The sequence below is a fragment of the Notolepis coatsorum genome, assembly GCF_963971535.1.
Source record: "Notolepis coatsorum genome assembly, chromosome: 1".
NCBI classification, from domain to species: domain Eukaryota; kingdom Metazoa; phylum Chordata; class Actinopteri; order Aulopiformes; family Paralepididae; genus Notolepis; species Notolepis coatsorum.
The window spans coordinates 152,612,410-152,632,789 of record NC_140165.1 but is presented as its reverse complement, the minus strand read 5'-3'; the positions used below and the strand labels follow the sequence as shown (position 1 = coordinate 152,632,789).

General features: G+C 41.8%; 1 protein-coding gene across 1 annotated transcript in view; it reads right to left on the bottom strand.

Moving 5' to 3' along the window:
- Nucleotides 1–20,380, bottom strand: part of LOC311229407 (uncharacterized protein) — a 78,611-nt gene that overhangs the window by 36,691 nt on the left and 21,540 nt on the right. Inside the window, exon 7 of the mRNA XM_084315491.1 lies at nt 8,436–8,551. Within this exon, the coding sequence (XP_084171617.1) occupies nt 8,436–8,551 (116 nt within the window). The remainder of the gene's footprint in view (nt 1–8,435; nt 8,552–20,380) is intronic.

The window sequence follows — 20,380 nt, the reverse complement described above, 5'->3', positions numbered from 1 at the left end:
CAGCGAAACCAAAACGGACCAGACCAAATAAGAGCGAAAACAGCTCCCCCATACACCATTGTATTGTCATGTGGTGGTGGTTGTCTTATTTAAAATTGTATAATGTTTATGTAAATGTAAGTGGTTTGAAAAAAGAAACTAAAATAAAGAGTTAAAAAAATATATATATACCGGTATATATATTTGGTTGCTTTCGCAGTATGCGTCGTCCAATGTTGACTTTGACACATACGCCCATCTCCTGGAGAGTGTTATTGATCTGGCCAACTGTTGTGAAGGGGTTTTTCTTCATGAGGGAAAGAATTCATCCATCACAGTTGTTTTCTGTGGTCTTACTTGTATTTGTGTTGTTGAGCTCACCAGTTCGTTCTTTATTTTTAAGAATGTACCAGTTGATTTGGCCACAGATATTTCATTCTAATGATGGCTTGCTTAACTAATACAGCTATTTTGACCACAGCTAGTTGACAGCAACAGATTCCAAATGCAAATATCACACTTGAAATAAACTCTAGACCTTTTATCGGCTCCTTGTAAATGAAATAATGAGGGAATAACACACACCTGGCCATGGAACAGCTGAGCAGCCAATTGTCCAATAAATTTTAGTCCCTTAAAAAAAGGGACCAATACATTCTTTCTTAATAAAAAAAATTAAAAATTAAATTTACTTCATTGATGGTTTCATTTCAAATCCATTGTGGTGGTACAGAGCCAAAATGAAAATATTTATGACCATTACTTATGGCGATAACATAGCGTACAGTATGTACTTTTCCTGTGGTCGATTAGTACTTTATTTACGTTTTCTGATGAGACAGCGTTGCATGTTTTTTTAATTATTTTTATTATTCTCTCCCCCCCCCCCCCCCCCCCCCCCCCCTCCTTTTTCCGATTTTTTCTCCCATCCCACCGTTAGTCGTTATGCCAATTCCCAACCCCCTTCCTGGTTGTTGCGCACCCCCCCCCTACTGTTGGTCCGGGAGGCCGGAGACTGTCACATGTTTTCCTCCGACACATGTGCAGCCAGCCGGCAGCCAGCCTGGCCGCGCAGATTCTCACGGGAGAGTGTAACGTGTGGAAGGTCACACTACCTTTCTCCAGATCCTACCCTCGCTGTGCAGGCGCCCCGACCGAACTGTAGGGGTCGCTGTCCACAACGCCCAGGACCCACCCACGGCTTCCCTCCCCCTAACTCAGCCAAACGAGTTAGTATAGCTGTTACAAAGGATCAGATTAAACCGAATATATATATTTATTGATTGATATATATTGCATAGTATTTGTATATCGTTTGATATCCCTTGTATATTCCTTGTACATATACACGGAATATCCCTTTAGCCTAGTACAGACCATAATATTTCATTCTCCTATTGGACAGCGGTCCACAGGCGCCAGGGCCATGCCTCCAGAGTCAGGTTCAAGGCCACCGTCAAGACATGTCTGTACATGCCCGGCCTTGCCCAGGGATACGAGACAGAAATGAGGTTGGCACTAGATTGTTCGCCGTGCATATAAATATGGCGCAGGTGAATACAGAAGTAGAGTTACCCAATAAGTTGAAGCCTCACCCACGATACTCCGTGCGGTGAAGTATGGCCTGTTTGGCCCCAAATAGAGCATTGAGACCGCGTGCGAATTAATAACTGAATTGTCAGAGTTTGGCGCTATACCGTCGAGTGCGACATATTTCTATTAAGTCAGTAATAGTCTATTTGTGTATAGTGTATCGTGCGGCTAAAGTTCTACAGTGACCAGCATCACCAACGCTTCCTCGTATCAGCTAGAGTGCTTATCCAGGCTGGGCTGCTTTCATGGCGCTTTCACCCGAGGAGACCTAGACGAGAACCGTGTGGACATGTACACTGGATTAATCTACCCGACGACTACATAGCCCTTTGCGGCTGGATTATATTTGTTTTGGTCCTGTGATTTATGGAGCGGAGAATCGCCGACGCCTACATGTGTGGGATTTACCCTGTGAGGAGCCACGTCGAGTTTGCGCCTCAGAGAGCCTGAGGCCGGCTAGCTTTCTTCACTGTGGAGCTACAGTCTACGGCGAACAGCTGTATTCGTCTGTGGATCAAGAGACTATTGCACCGTCTCCTGTACTTGGAGTCTCCTTAGTCATCGTTGACCAGACTCTCTACTACCGACAGATCCTCTACCCCTGCTGGCTTACAACCGGGGGGACCCTTCCAGTATCTCCCGCTATATATTACTAGTGTACCATAGATATAATTCCCTAAGATTCAGGTTGTATAATTACCTCCTGCGTAACCAGAGAATGGACATTCATTATTGATTTGCCTACGCACATTCCTTTGCCTTATAAGCGCATCCAAAGTAAAATAGAGAAGTATATTATGTACCTTTTGCTGCAATAAATACTTAATTACCACTTTGTGTGGAACCGATTCATTGTGGGAAGTGTTCATCATATTTATATATCATGTACTGTATGGCCAGTAATTAAAGTACATAAAGCGGTAGTGGTTTAATGATACCATACTTATCAATACAGTCAGGGAATTGTACCCCTCAGTTACAATAGCGATCAGCCCAAGCCAAGGCAATGCTGACTCTCCGGGAGTCGAGACCACAGCCTCTTGCATTGGTGACGAGCACAATCTCCGCTACGCCACCTGACCGCCAAGCGTTGCATGTTGATATGCTGGTGAATCTCGAGCTCAGAGAATGACATTGCGATTCAACTTGCCAAGTCTCTGTTCTAGCCTCTCAGAAAGTCTGCATCTGATGCAATTCGCCGACTTTGCCCAAAGGTCAGTTGTGCTGCATCCCTGTGAACATCTTTGTTATTGCTGCATCCAATGCGATACTGCTGATTGATCAGTGGTGTTAGATTGCAGATCAGCCCGTTAAGGGCAGTATATTTGGAAGAATGGATGAATCAGCAGGATTTAGGAGCCCATCAGCCATGGAGGAAAATAGACTCCTGGCCTGTTTACAGCAATCTCTGGGGTACAGCTTGGCTCCCAGAAGAGTAAACTGTAGTCTTAAAGGGGCAGTTCAACCAAAACACATATTTTCTTCCTTATCCTGAGTGCTATCCATCTATCCAGAGAGTTTTGCTGTGATTTGCCCAGTTGTGGAGATATCTGCTGTGGGAATGTCTGCTGTCACGGAGCTGAATGGCACTTGGTTTGTTGTGCTCAAAGCAAAAAAAAGAGATAATACAAAAAGAGATCAAAAAAAGATACATTTTAGAATGTATATACATATTTTAGAATGTATATCTCCGACTGTGTACTCTTATTCTTATTTTAGATTTTTGACTACCTAAATGTTTATTGTGAGCGATCTGTGGTGCTGAATTTCCCTCTGGATCAATACATTACTTCTATTATATTCTAATCCACAGACCTTGGTGTGAGCAGTTTCATGTATGAACTATTTTCTGCTGAAGTACACCCACATTCATTATTATGGGGGGTGTAGTTTTGGTATAAAATAGTTCCTGCACGAAACTGCTCACAACTGGAAATCATGCTTTTGAGTTTTTCAAATGTATTTTTTAGTGCTTTGAGCGCCACAAAGAGAGTGCTATTCAGCTCCATTGTATCCAAGGTTGTCTATATGGTATTTAAAATGTAAATTCCTCATCGAGGCAGATGCCAAGATATTTATACTTGGCTATGTACCAAAGTGACAGCAGATATCGCCAAAACTAGGCAAATCACAGAAATGATGTGGGTGTATATAGACAGCACTTCGGGTATGGGGAAAATACGTTTGTTTTTCTCTCTTGGTGAACTGCCCCTTTTCAAGAACCCATGAAATGCTATGGATGATGGGGGTGAGACTTTATGAGAGGAGTGTCTTCATTTAACCAAGGGTAATGGCAAAATGGAGTGATATTGATGTACTTGGCAGTTGGCATTCACTATTGTTTAGGACAGAAGTGGAAAACGTCTTCCATGAATAGGAGGTGGTAAGTGGGATTATTTTTAAATGTATAACCGTATCCTATTGGATGGAATTTCTATGGTTTGTCCTTGAGTGCAGGGTGAGTCAATGACACAATGTTGCCACTTTCCAGGAATAGACTAGAATAGAATAATATTTCTCTAAATTCTTTTGGCAAGCATTGGTACAAGTATAAATATCTTGGCATCTGCCTTGATGAGGAATTTACATTTAAATACCATATAGACAACCTTGCCGGCAAGCTGCAACAGAAAATTGGCTTCTTGTACAGAAACGGAACCAGCTTTCCTTTGATTAGTAGGAAAAGGATCGTTAGAGCAGTTTTCTTAAATTTTGAACTTGAGTTAAGTTCTAAAAGTGTGCCTGTGTATTAAACAATCAATACAATGGGGAAGATTAATTGAGCACATGTGAAGTAGCGTTAGCCTACTGTAAACTGTGTGAAATTATGTTAGCCTACTGTAAACTGAAATAACGTTAGCCTACCGTAAACTGAAATAACGTTAGCCTACTGTAAAATTACGTTAGCCTACTGTAAACTGTGAAATAACGTTAGCCTACTAGGGGTGTAACGATGCATCGATTAATCGAAATGCATCGATTCTAATGTGACGATTCAACTGCATCGATTTGAATATGTTAGAATCAATTATAATCTAAATTAACCAAAGAAAAAAAAATTATGTATATATATATCTTTTTTTTTATGTTTTTTTTGTGTGTATTGTTTTTATTGACCTATAGTCCATTCATGCTGAGTGAATCAGTTCCCCCAGCCACATTTGTGTATTCAAATTTTTTGGGGGAATTAACTGAAATGTATAAAAAATGTATCGAATCACGGTCAAATGAAGAGATTTCATGATTCATTGAATCGTTGCCTGAATAATCGTAATCGAAATTAATCGCTGTGAGGTCGCATCGTTACACCCCTATAGCCTACTGTAAACTATGTGAAATAACATTAGCCTACTGTAAACTGTGTGAAATAAACAGCCTACTGTAAACTGCGTTAAATAATATTAGCAGACTATAAATTGCGTGAAGTAGGTGGAAAACTGGTGAAATGTAAAAAATCTGAGCTTTTTAAATGAGTCCTTTGCAAGCCAAAGTCAGACAAATCAACAGGCTGGCGATCATCAAAGGACTGGCTGGTCATGGATTATTAAAGGACATACAATACTGTCCAAGAAAAACCCTGGGAATAACGTTATGAAGCAAAAAGAGACTGATGGCTCCAAGACTGTTTTGTGGGCTGTTTCGGACAAATTAACAAAATGCTATGCATGCTTTTCATTGCCATTCTCCGAGTAGTGTTGATGATCAATACGGATATAAGCGCAATAACAGCTGCACATGGTGTTTGTTTGTTTTGGAAGAGAGAGTGGCTGCGTCATCATTTTCTGCCAGGGGTGCCGCGAGATGCCTGGCAATGTTTCTTTAAAAATATAGAATGACAGTCTTATTTTGAAAATCCTATAGCGGGTCTCATTTCTGCCCACGCGCAGCTCCAGCTATAATAACTAGGCTCCGACAGCTAGCAACGTTCAGGTCATTATGATACTCTTATTTTGAAAATCCGTGGTGTCGTGACTCATATCCGCTCCAGCACACAGCCAATAGGATGCATCTCCACACAGCAGTACTAGTAGCGTCTCAGCAGCAGTCCGTAGCGTCTGGAACAGTGAACACGCACATTGCAACAGAGCAAGGATAGTGTTTTCGCGACCCAAAACAAATCCCTGCTGTTTTATTCTGCAACGGGTCAAATGCATATAACATGCTTTGCAATCCTTGCCATTCCTTTATGACCACGTCGTGTTTAAGACCGGAATTAACGCCCCGTTAGCATAAGCTAACAAGCTAAAGCCCTGTTCAGAGCGACAGAGAACAGCAGAGAGGGGACTTGGAAGGAGGGGGGGGGGGCATTCTCCCTCTGTGTGTGTGCGTTTGAAAAGATATGATGAAGTCAGACGAGTATATTATATTGATAGTAAATGTACTGAGGGTGGACAGACAGATGATGTTGATATTTAAACATAAAAAATACAATACATAATAAATGTATTCATGATCATCATGCAACATAAAACAATTGCAGGAACGGTTTGGGAGAGGAAGGGGTTGCGTGTTCCAAAAAATTTACTTAAATTTAGAGCTCAATATATCAAAACGTGGCACTTTATAGTGAACAGCAGGTCTATTTGTATTAAAAACAATAAATAGTTTTTAATTTAAATGTCTGGAAGAGCTAATTTTTTTTTTTAATGTTTGTAATGTAATTCCTTACACGTAACGTGTCTGGCTGTGTGACGTCAACTTGTCAGCATGAAAATGACAGCCAAACATGGCACTGCAACTAAATAACACAAATAAAATAGGCACATTTGTGACTGTTACAAATATAACACGTTTTATACTTGTGCTACAAGATTTTGGCCTGTGCTACAAAACTATCAACCTCTGTAGCACCAGTGCTATGTGCAAAAAAAGTTAACGTACAGCCCTGCAACTATTTAACTAAACAAATAGTCCATCTAGTGCTTCATGTGTATACAATAATTGCCTAATCTAATAACATGAACTAAAAAAGAAATCGATCACACGTTTCGTAAAGTTATTATAGAAACTTCACCAACTTAACGTCCGCGGCAGGCGTCATTACTTTTACCAACAGATTTTCCAACGCATTTCCAGAGCAGTCCTATGTCCGTTATCAAGGAAATGCAAAGTGGCTATCGCAATCGTCGTTGTGATAATAATCACTAAATGCATTAAGTGCTGAATCTAATCAAATGGATTTATCGAGACACGTTATGGAAAGTTCAAGACCGGACCACACAGCTTACAAGTGAGTGTATCAGCCGCTGTGTTATGATTATTATGATACAAAATGTAAATGAATGAATGAATGAAAACTGTATTTAACAGATAAACAGTAAAAGGCACTCTGCAGGGATGTGATGTCATAATCAATCGTCACCTCACTAGAATAATATTTCCAACGTGAACCGCAAAGCTGAATTTTCACACAAAATGTTTTTAACTCGTCCATCGAAACAGGTTACAGTTACCAATACCAATTCAGTACCTTCCAGTACCAATTCGACCGCTGAGATTGCCCCAGTCAAACAGTGCAGCTGCAATGTTGTGTTCTCATGCTAAACCAGACTGGTATCATGTTGTGTGATCCTTTTCTGTATTTAAAAAAAAATACATGATTTTCTGTTTGAGAAATGGTCACACTATTGCTATATTTATTTATACATTTAGACCTGAAACGCCTGCTAATAATGCATTTATATAGCCTGCATATACACACAAATGTGTTTCCCGGTTTCAATGGGTTAAATAAACGTTATTTTGAAAGCAAGCACTTTTGTCATCATTGTAGCAAAAAAGACAGGACCGGAAAAGTCTTTATCGTATGTAGGGGTGCCCTGGAATATTTTATTGGACACAGGGGTGCCTTGGCAGCAGAAAGGTTGAGAACCGCGGTGGATCAATAAAAGGATCGATTTTTGGAATGGCGATCAGGAATTGGAATAATCTTTTTGGATACCATCTGATCTCAGGTAAGGAATCTATTTTACCAGTCTTAGGATAATCAGACCTATTTTCACGAAGATATAAGCTTTTCCCCTATGTGTGATATGGCTGTTTGACTGTGCGAGCGATCAGGAACTAAGAGAATCGATTTTCAGCTTGCGGCACCAGCGTGCATACGTACACATATACTATCGATAATCTAGCGTTTATTTGAAAACGATTCATAAATAGGCCGAAAAATTACAACGTTCTAGAATATTCCAGTACAGGGCGTTTATCACAGAATCTTTTTTTCCCCCTTGAAAACGAGGGCTTTTCAAAATGCTATAAAACGGAAATGAACTGATAAAAAAACAATCCGCTTCAACAATGTTGACTGGAAAATGAGTCATTGATAAGCGACGGGCAGATTAGACACATAATTAGCCATAATTTAAAACATAGATTAGGCGATATTACCGCTAACATTGAAGTGGATGGTGGGCATTCAAGCACTAAATGTGCGCCACCTGCTGGGCACTGAAAGTGTTAAGGGGTTAAATAGTTTACTGTTTAAATAGTCCGTCAGTGTGTGCTTACCTATGAGGTCCGTTTAAAAATAGTCTGTGTCAGTGTGTTTACCTATCGGACTGTATAAATAGTCTGTGTCAGTGTGTTTACCTATCAGGACTGTATAAATAGTCTGTGTCAGTGTGTTTACCTATCAGGACTGTATAAATAGTCTGTCAGTGTGTTTACCTATCAGGACTGTATAAATAGTCTGTCAGTGTGTTTACCTATCAGGACTGTATAAATAGTCTGTGTCAGTGTGTTTACCTATCGGACTGTATAAATAGTCTGTGTCAGTGTGTTTACCTATCAGGACTGTATAAATAGTCTGTGTCAGTGTGTTTACCTATCAGGACTGTTTGAATAGTCTGTATCAGTGTGCTTACCTATCATCAGTGCGGAGTCCTGTATCCCAGGTTCCATACTGGCTGTCTGTCTCATGGACCAGAGTGTCTGTGTCCTTTGTCTCATCTTCACCGCCGACACCCTGCTTCTGCTGCACCTGAGACAGAGAGGGACGGAGAGGAATGATTATTAAGAGACGAGGGAACAAAAGACAATACAGTATAATAATATCACAGAGCATGTCTGAAGACTGGGCCAAACCACATCACGTCTTCCGATTGTTTGTGTCCAATCCATTGACCTCAAGTGCGAAGGTGATCAAGCATTTTCTAAACTGTGGAATTATTACCATTACAATAATTATTATTATCATCATAATAATCATCTAATCTATGGCAATGCTTGGACTGTGACCCAGTGCATTGGGTTCCCCCTACAGAACGCCAAGCAGCTGAGCGGGCTGCTGATAGCACTGCATTGTGTGGAGGTCGAGTAGACCGCAGAGCAGTGGCTGCGCTGGATAATGGAAGGTAATGGGGACAGTGACGGGTGGCTGAGAGTGTGTTTGCAGTCTACCGAACCATGTCTCTTTTAATGAGGCTGCTACAGAGGGCACAGTGTCCTAAAACCCTACTCTGGTCCAGTGCACGCATGTGCGTGAACCGACAGGCCTGGCCCATATAAGTAGAAACACAATGGGAAAATTCTGATCCCTGATGTTGCCCAAGGAGTTGACTTTGAGAAATGTCATATACCAAGGCCAGTTTCAGTTTGAGGAATAAAACGTTGTACTTTGGGACGGTTCTAAAAAAAATTGTCGTCTTCATTGAGATAGAAAGAGCAGATAGCTGCAACCTTTTTGAGATAAGCCACACCCATTGCCACGCCCCCTTTTAGCCAAATTGGCACGAACACACACACACACATGTACAGACTTGACCGCCATGCCAAATTTCTGATTCCTAGTGCAAAACCTGTGGCCGCTAGAGGGTGGGGAAATTAATTTAGTGTGAAAGGAAATATTAATGTTGTGGCTCGACGTTATGCACTGAAATTACAACTAGCTGCGACTGCATTGGTACTGGTAGCATAGTTTGCTTTTGCTATAAACAACAACATTAAGGCTTTGATTTTGCCTAACCTCTAAATGCAGATGTTGTTCTGTGCTATTAACGGATCTGCTACTAACGGACCGTCATCCAGATTTAACGTAGGGCTGGGCGATATGGCAAAAAATCATATCGCGATAACGATATGATAATGTTATCATATCACTCGATATCGGATAATTATCGAAATTGTTATAAGTAAAAAAATATATATATAAACGTGTATGTTTATATACGATGTATGTTTATTTTGCAGCAATTCTTTGTCGTTGCCGCCATCTTTAGTGTTACATCCCCTCACACTCCAGTTCTCAGGCTGCAGCTGGTTTAAAAGCGAAAGTAAACCGGCTTCTCTGCTGGCTGTGGCTCCAGGGGAGTTGAACAGTTCTGGCTCTGCTAGTTTCTTTTCTATCTTTTGGCGCTTTTTTGGTGGACAAACCACCGCACATGTGCACCGTGACTCGTGACTGGAGTCTAGTTCTGCTAGCACACATAGCCTACTGTGTACAGACGGTTTCAAACTGTAGTTTAAATTAGAAAGCAAACAAAATAAATGGACAAGAGAAAAATAAATCTCAATTTGGTCAGTATTGTCATTTGGAAAAGCAAAGCCATTACTTTAAGTTGCAGGCAAGAAAGACAAGTCTGTCCACCGTCTCTGGTTTTAAAACTGCCCTGTTGCAGGTCACAAAAAAATATATATATATATTTCGATATTTTTTTTTCGATATATATTTTTTCAGATATCGATTATTAAAATATATCGCGATATTTATAGTTATCGTTATATCGCCCAGCCCTAATTTAACGTTAAATGTATTGACGCTCGCAGTGCGCAATTCTCACATAGTCGCAGTTGAATCCATCTCTATGAAGGCAACACTAAATCTGTAATGTTTAATCCATCTCTATGATAGGCAAAACTAAATCTGTAATGTTTAATCCATCTCTATGATAGGCAACACTAAATCTGTAATGTTTAATCCATCTCTATGATAGGCAACACTAAATCTGTAATGTTTAATCCATCTCTATGATAGGCAACACTAAATCTGTAATGTTTAATCCAACTCTATGATAGGCAACACTAAATCTGTAATGCGCCCAAACAGCAGACTTAAACGATTCTGGAGAATATTATGTGATATAGCTCACTATAATGGTTAAATCTAGCAGATAATCCAGTATGGATCACAGATCAACTACGATCTGTTACACCTCTACAGTTTACAGTTTTCACCTTAGGAGGCTGAAAGTTTGTATGGAGGCTAGGGGCTAGATCCACAAAGAATGGATTCCACGGTGCTAATTGCACCCTTACTTACAATTCATTATGAATTGAAAATGGGGGACCCTGATGTAAACAAGACGAAAGTCTTTCTCTGGTCTGCAATCCTTAACAATTGTGTGTATTGAGCCGTACTGTATTGTACCCATTCTGCAATCTGTTAATAACATTTTCATTCAATCAATCACCGCGCAGGCACCATGAGACGGAATAACACAAAACGTTGTACACTTCTTCCCTAACATGGAGCAAACACAAGTGTCAAGTTTGGTACAAATAGGGAAAAGATTACGATGCATTTTTTTCTTCTTCAAATTGGTGTTCACTGTCAAAGTCTGTCTAAAGAGAAGTAAGTTCACTCCGTCGCCATCTTGATAACAGGGACTAACAAGACCTGACCCCTATCTCTCCCTCCGCTGTTCCCCATTTACATAATTTTTTTGTTTAGTTTATCCTGAATTGTGCCATGAATTACACACATGTGGGTTAATTATTTAAAAGATAATTCTGCAAGTCAAGAAAGTTGATTGACTTGCAAGTTAAACAACCTCATCGATAGCTAAGCTTTTGATGCTATAACATAATGTTAGCTGGCAGACAACTACACATTTAAATGGACAAACATCATATGTGTAATTCATGGCACAATTCAAATGGGATCAAAAGATTATTTGTCTCTTGCCATTGACTACTAATATGTATTTTTCCCAAATAAGGTCCCGTGGGGGAACGTGTCAGGGGAGGGACTTTGCCTCTCTATGGGGAGTCATCCTTCATCAGTGTCCAACAATCTGTTACATACATTGTTTTTCTTTCATATTTGAAGTCACTGGAAAATGCCCGACAACACAGAATGGTTGATTTGGCGAAAAGGACATTTTGTGATAGAAAAATGCCCTCTGCTTCTTCAGCAGCTTCCAGTGTTTGTGTCACAGAGTCCTTAGTTATTACCATGGTAACCACTCACTGTGCGATTCCCAGCCTTTTGGCAGAGATGGTGATTAATTTAAAAGCATCTTTAAAACTCACATTTCCCCTCGAAACGCAGTAAATAATAATGTTGCTTAACATGAAATCACATCGAATAATTTTTACAGAATATGTTTGGTTTGGTTTGTAGCAAGTACTTTAGTGTTACAGATTCCTCCATTCAAAACAGTATCCTCATTATATAGAGTATCTCTGATACGGTGTAAAACAAGTTTAGTGAGAAGTGGGCAGCCTTAGAATGAGTAGGGGAAAACGTGATTGTCCAAAAATGCTAAATGGCGCAAAATCCAATATGACATGGGGGGGGGGTTCTAGTGGCAAAGTTGTAGAGTACAGATATGTGTACAAAGTCTTGTGTCAATTGGACTTAAGGTGTACAAGTTATGGCTTTTCAAAGTTGTACATTGTGACCTTTTATAGCACCACCATCTGACCGATTGGTGTGATGCCTTGGCATATCAATATCTTAACTCTAGCACGTACCATGGCATGACAAACAACATGGGGGGGGCTGATCGACAGACCGACTTAAAAAGGAGCACGGGAACTTTTTGGTAAATTTGCTTATTTGCCATCTACCCTGGAGTTAGACAAGCAGATACCCCTTTCTTCTCTCTGCATGCATTAGGCTTAGGGAACAGCCGCACCGTTAGCCTAGCTTAGCATCATTCACTGGAAGTAAGTGTGCCAGTGTAGCCTAGTTCCCAACAGTCACTCCAAAATGTTCCTGTAAACATGTTGTGACCTGTGTATTTACAACGTGGAGAGAAAAAAATTATCGTTTTCTAAGCAATATTCTTTTGGCCGAACCACTGCTGCGTTGGCGCAGTGATTTCACGCATCACCTCTGAAAGCCCACTTTAATGAAAGCGCGTCTTGTCGCTAGCTACAAGTCACATTGCCTTCATTGACGGAAGTTAGAAGGGGGTGGGGGGGGTGGGGGGTGATGCGTGAAATCACTGCGCCCAGACAGCAGTGGTTCGGCACAAAAAAAATGCAGAGTAATCTGCTTAGAAAATGAAAATGTCTAATTAAATTTTTTTTTTTTACGTGGTAAACACATAGGGCACAAGAAAGTTTTGGAGTTGTATTTAGAGTGTCGGGAACTAGGCTACACTGGCACACCTACTTCCAGTGAATGACGCTAAGCTAGGCTAACGGTGCGGCTGTTCCCCAAGCCTAATGCATGCACAGAGAAGAAAAGGGTACCGTAATTTCCGGACTATAAGCCGCTAGTTTTTTCCCACGCTTTGAACCTAATGTGACATAAATCGAGCACGCTCAAACTTTCGCGCTCAAAAAGGCCTGTCCATCAGGGTACGGACGAGTCTGTGTCAGCAGCTCCCTCCCGAAAATTCACTGATGCAAAGATAGCGGAGCATTCCATCGGCCCGCACAACATCATAAATATGGATGAGGTTCCTCTGACGTTTGACCTGCCTCTCACTCGGACTGTCAACAGGAATGGCGAATCATCCGTCACGCTGAAAAAAAACTGGGCATGAAAAAACGCACCTCACCTGTGTTTTGAGCTGCACGGCATCGGGAGAAAAGCTTCCACCGATGTTGATTTTTAAACGCATGACGATGCCAAAAGAAAAATTCCGAAAGGAATTGTTGTGAAAGTCAACAAGAAAGGATGGATGACGGAGAAGGCCTAATGCATGAATGGCATACGGAGTGTTACGGCAAGTGGCCGGGAGGATTATTTCACAAGAACAAGGCATTGCTCGTGTTGGACAGCATGAGGGCCCACATAACAGATTCTGTGAAAGAAGCCATCAAGAGGACAAACTCAATTCCAGCTGTGATTCCTGGGGGCACAAAGTATTTGCAGCCACTCGACATCAGTGTAAATGGCGGGGGTAGTGTGAGCCTCCCACACGTTACACCTCGCCAATGAGAGTCCGCGCTGGCAGGTGAAAAGATGTGACAGGCTGCCTCCTCGTGTATCGGAGGGGACACGTGATGCAAATCCTCCCTACAACCGGCCAGTGGGGGGCATATGCGAGCAACGTTCAAGACAGGGGAGGGGAGAATTGGCACAGCGGGTAATTGGGATGGGAGAAAAATAGAAAAAAGGAGAAAAAGTGGATCAAAAAAATAATAAGTAGTACAACATATTGAAATGTTACAGGAATATTTTGTATTTATGCAGTCTGATTTTGTTTATTGCATTTTTCTACAATAAGTAGTACAACATATTAAGGCTGTCCCCGAAGCCTGTTTTTGGGATGCGAACTTCGTCAGGGTTTTTCTAACGAACATTAGAACTTTCGTTTTTAATAATAAAAAAAGAAAATAAAGAATGGTTAATACATTTTTTTTTTTTATAAATATCCTCAACTAAATCCTCAATTTGAATAAAGTGATTAATCTGATTTTATTAAATCAACTTTCCAGCCCCAGACCCAGCCCAGGGAGAAGCCCCACCCCAACCAAATCAACTTTCTAATGAATATAACTCATCAGTTTCTTTTAATACTATAATATTAGTGTAGCCTAATCTTTATCTGCAACTGTGAAGAAAAACTCCATTGGTATAAACAGAATGAATAGAATTTTTTTTAATAAAAAATTCGAATGTTGATTTAGAGAGTGGTATCTTGAGGTAACGTTAAACACAGTTTGCTAGTCGAAAGGACTGGACACAGGGACAAGTTAAACATCAATCAATTAATTTAATACAACAGGTAGTTTGAGCTGCGCGCACCATATTATATACAGCTTTGACACGTTCTCTCTCTCCTGCCGATTAAAATCCTCATCATCCATTGCCTGTATGCTGTAGCTGCATTTTGCGCATGTGAGCCGCGGTCTCTCTCCTCTCCTTTGGAAACTAGCGTTACGTTAGCTCAAAAGCACAGAACCGGACGACACAAGTTATTCTGCTAGCAACAAACAACGATAACACTTCCGGTCGGGGGGTTTCAAAATAAAAGAGCAACGTCTAAAACAGGAAAGACATTTATTTTGTACATTTGTGGCACGCACTTATTTCTTGAGACGATTTCGTTTTTACGGAAAACCTTAAAAAATTAAAACGAAAAAGATCAAAATCCTTTTCGTCTGGACATGGCCTTGACGAAAACGATTTTGATCTTTTTACTTTTCATTTAGTTTTCATTTAAAAAAAGTTTTCCGTAAAAACGAAATTCTCTCAAGAAATATGTGGGTTTTCAGAAAAAGGCTATGTGACACTAATCTCTAGCTAGTATCGTGTATTTAATCACAGTAGCCTCCCGGTGTTTAATAAACACTTCTAGCCAGGACATATAAGTCATATATGTATCATGTTTATTTTTTGTTGGCTGGGTTTGCGCATGCGGATTAAGGGATATGTCAATCTGTTGTCGACGGTGGTAGTACAGGCGCAGTACATTTAGCTGTAAAAGCCCGATCAAGCTCAATAGCTTCTGTAACACGAACGCAACTACTACTACAACTACGATGCCATTGTTGTTGCGATGTTGGCTGAGTTTGCACATGCGGGTTAAGGGAGAGGTGGGCTATCGCGTCATTGGTTCAGGAAAAGACGCGTATCACTTGTAAAGACGGCGACGCAAGGGGAGTGTCTTCAGATTTGCCCACTCTGGGAGCCGGTTTCAGAAAATAGCGTCTTCAGGCTCCCAGAACGCAGTTCCGTGAGGATGAAAGGTGCATACTAGGGATGCCCCGATCACGTTTTTTGCCACCGATACCGATCACCGATCGTCGTGAGCCATATCGGCCGATACCGATCCGATACCGATCGTTTTTGATTAAAAGAAATTAAATTTTATTTTATATAAAAAAAAAACCTTTTTTTATAAAATATATATATTATATAATTAGACTTGTACTTGTATTATCTGCGAGACATCGCCACCACGCAACAAGCTCCACTGTCTGTGTGTACTCTAGTAGCCTCCAGCTACGGCCAGGATTCTCCGGAGCTGCAGCTGGACCTATACTCGAGTAGCCTCGAGCTACGGCCAGGATTCTCCGGCGCTGCACCTGGGCCCTATTGGTATAACGTTACTTAACTGTGCTCAGCAAGCCCTCAGCTCGAATACGCATCGAATCAGTGTTATAAGACATTGATATCAGGAGCTATCTGTAGCTACTGCTAGCCGGATATATAACGTTAATACAACGCCTCAGTGAATTATTTAGTTCAATGGGACATTTCGTTTTTAACAGTGAACTAACTTGCGCTAACAGCTAACAGCTAACAGGTATCATACATACCTACTATACTTGCTGGAGCGTTTGTTGATGTCAGGAGCTATCGGTAGCTGGCCGGCTAGATACCATTCGGTTAGACAATGCCTCATCATGTAATAAACTAAAAGTGAATAGTTGACTGGGTCATTTTGTAACGGTAGCTAAGCTAACGTTAGCTCAAGGAGACGCCGTCCTCCCGTGTCCCGTGTCTCACTAGACTAGACCCGTGTTTACATGCGTACGGGAGGGGCTGGAGGAATGAGCAGACGCCGCACCACCGGTGTCTGAGACAGAACTCAGCGACAGCGAGTGAGATCGGGTTTGACGATCGGTGAAAATAAAGCATTATCACCGATCGCATATTTATACTGATTATCGGCCGATAACGATCGGTGGCCGATCGATCGGGGCATCCCTAGTGCATACGATCAAATACTTTGACTGATACGACTTCGGTTTAGTGATGGGTCGGTCATGAGCGACTCGTTCATAAGAGCCGAGTCATTGCCGTGAGCGTGAGTCGAATCGCTCACGTCTGGCAATGAGTCGGTTCACGCGCCGTCGGATCACTTGGCATGCTAACTGGGAGCATCACCTTGATACAAGCATTCCACCTTGCTTCTCCATCAAATGGCTTAATGAAGTTTTTAGCTTATTTCTGAAAATATTAAGATATCTAGCTTCCCTAATGTCCATAGGTAGTGTGTTCCATAACTTTGGTGCATAGTTAGCAAAGGCTGCATCCCTGATTTTCATCTAACATTGTAGATGATCGCAATGTTTATCCTTTGTATATAAGGAGGACCTTGAAATCAATTCTAAATGTTACCGATGATTACTGATGTAAACAGGGGGATCCTGATGTAAACAAGACGAAAGTCTTTCTCTGGTCTGCATCCCCTTAACAATTGTATGTATAATTGTATAACATCGGCCAAATTTTTCATAGTTTGGCTTACAGAACTTCCTCCGGAAGTGTCAATGATCCGTGAGCCGTGAGTCGCTTACGTGAATCGGTTCATTGTGGTGAGCGTGTATCGAATCGCTCACTCACTGAAATGATCCGTTTGGCACATCACTACTTCGGTTTCGTCTAGACATGGCCTCACACTCTCTACTAGCTCGCTGGGGAGGAACACGGCCTTGGCAGCAACATTTCATGGAAAGGTGCCCTTATGACAACAAGAAAGCCTGTTTTATTGGCGAATTGTCAAAGCCTTATTGCCTAATAAGAGGAATACATAAGTAAGTTTGTTTGATTGGCTAATAAACCCCATTAACCTCTTAACATGCACTGGCACGTATACGCCCTTGCACAAAAGTCACGGCACTTTGCGAGCGTCTAGCGGCTGCATTTTTCGCGAACATATAAATGACCGCCGTTCGAAAGATCTATTTGCTGCCGTTCGAACGCCACCTCACTCGACCAAATCCGTGCCTCGGTTCTCGAGTTACATGACGATATGTCAGGCGAGCATCTTTTTACGCGCCACACGCCAGATGACCACCCCGGACTCCCGACGCTCCAGAACTGCCAATCATCCGCTGATGGCGAAAATGATTGGTCAGCGTTGTAGCCAATGAGTGTATCTTTCCAACAATACCCCACGTGGGAGGGGTGAAAATACAGGAAGTAGGTGAAAGTTGACCAGCGAAAACAAGAAGGAATCACACTTCAGACTGAACAGCCGTGGATGAGGAAATGGATTTGAGAGCTTTTTTTTTTGACGCACGTTTTACCCGAACCTCTCTCAAAGACCCATTTCTGAACCGATTTTTTTTTTTTATTGACCTGTACTACATAAGACTTCAGGCTATGGATCCACAGTGTTTTCCAGCTTATACCTATTTAAAAATGTAATTATATTGCAACTACTACAGAAGAATGTGAGTACACAAGTTAAAGTTCAAAGCTAAAAGATAGACATTTTCACAATGCGTCACGATGTTTGTAGGGCTATATCTATATTCTATATTATAGCGATGGAGGCAATACTATGGCTCATTTGACAGTCACTATCTCTCGTCCAACATGTAAAAGAGTAAATTTTTTATGTATACATTCACGAAGCTGAGTTATGGAGCGCTATGTGCATTTAGCAAAAGTCGTACGCGTTGCTCGCCTGGACACAATACTATTTCCAAATCAAAGGTATATAATAGGTATTATGTTTCATCATGAAGGCATCAAAGGGGGGGTCGTTTTGTGATGCTCTGATCGTCAGCAACGGCATACATTGCTCCAAGTACGTGACATATTATTGTTGTGATCGATGTGAAATCATTGTAGGATCAAAGTAGGTTTGATGTCATATAGTCCTTACCTTTGCTAGGAGGTATTCCAAAATGAATATTTCAATTGTCTGATCGTGATTTCCAGTATTGATGTCCATCGGGTCCCGGACATGAAATGGGACAAACTATGCATCAAGTGTGATGGACATGTTTCAAGTGGCTCGAATGAAGCCTTTCACTTGCCCGGGTACCATTTCTCCACCCGGACCATATGAAATGTAACAGTGTGAAATAAGGTTTCAAAGGGTAGGCGATACTGCCACCTAGCAGGATTCGACCGGCATTGCAATCTTGAGGTCTCAGAATGAGTCCCGTGAGACTGTATAGAATATTAAAAGCGAATAAAAGAAAAAACGATGAAAACCCGAGATTTCTCGGGTTCTGGCGCTCAACCGCTGGCGAGATAACCCAACTTTTTTCGTGATTGACGCAGAAAGAGTTAAGAGGTTAACCAATAAAATAAAGGCTTTGGATATTTTTTTCTACTTTTTCAATGCATCCGTCCATCTCGTGAGGCTACCATGTTAGCTACCTAGTCAAATAGAGAGAAAGATTTAACCTTTAACATGGTTGCTTCCTGTGCTGGAAAGCTTTTATTGACCGTGTGGGTGTAGGCCACGCTGTCAACAACAAATGGATACTATTATGGAAAGAATGAAGCCTATCCAGCCAACAGAGTCCAGTGATTGATTGTGATTTAGAGCCATTCTGAAGCAGACTTTTCCTTAATAACATTAGCAATAACCAGAGCGGCTAGGTGGCGCAGTGGGCAAGGCACTCGCCACCAATGCTGGAGATGCTGGGTTCGAGCCCAGCTCTCGGTGTTGCTACCAGCTTGGCTGGTCGTTCATACTAATACAATTGGCAGTATTAGGGGGTGGGAAGCTGGTGGGTGGGGATTGGACGTTGTGGACAGCGACTCCTACAGGTCGGTTAGTGCACCTGCGCAGTAGAATCAGGAAGCGACGAGGGTGGCGTGTCCCTCCCACGCAGACCCTCGCCACTGAGAGATCGCGCTGTGCAGGTGAAAAGATGCAACGGCTGCCTCCTCGAGTACCGGAGGGGACACGTGATGCAAGGCTTCGTCCACATTGCAGCCGGCTTGTGGGAGGCATGGCCTAACAATGTTCGAGACAGGGGAGGGTAGAATTGGACAATACGAAATTGGGGAAGGGAGAAAAATTGAAAAATGGGGGGAGAAAGTAGATACAAAAAAATAAACATTAGCAATAACCAGCCAGCCGGCCTCAGGCAGCAGGAAGGGTGCGCCGAGGGAAACGACAGAACAATGAGCGGATGAATGGAAGGATAGAGAGAAAGGGTTGATCACCGGGGGGGATTGACTGACAAATCTGACACATGTACGGAGGAAGTGGCAGGGCAGAGGCTTTGGAAACTTCTGCAAGATATCGGACCCAACTCAGAAAACGTATCCCGCCACGCCAATACCAGGCCCAGATGGAGTTCTTCAACCAACTTCAGCAGTAAAATGAGTAATATTACATTAGTGTAACTTCTGTTCTGAGTGGGGGAAGTGTTCTGCTGCAAGTTAACACATACGCCTGACATATGGTCCTACCTGGGAGCAGAGAACACAGAACGGGTGGTTAATGTAGGTACAATGAACACAGCATAGAACACACACACACACCCTGCCCTCCTTTGCTCTTATCATTCTGGCTGTGTGGAGTATTTGAGAGTGGGAAAATGTGCTCCGCAAACTCCTAGACACAGGACCAATCAATGACAATAAAATAACTGTTCCTATGAGCAATAAGGTCACAGCAACAGGACATTCCAGCCACATGTCATGGGGGTTTACAGTAAAGACAGATGGAAAACTGAACAGGACTTTTGTTATTCTGTCATTACATAAGAGGAACATACAGACAGCGGTCAGCACTGTACTGGTTGCTAAGAATGTCGAGCGAGCAGAACAGAATGTAAAAAACCTGACTCGGCTTAAGAACTCTGAGCCCAGACCCCTGAGCTGACCGCTGTGATGCACTGTCAAACCTAACCGAGAAAGAGTTTGCACTGAGGTTCAGTTTTGGAGCCCAGGTCCATTTGCTCAATCTCAGATAGAGCTGTCAATATC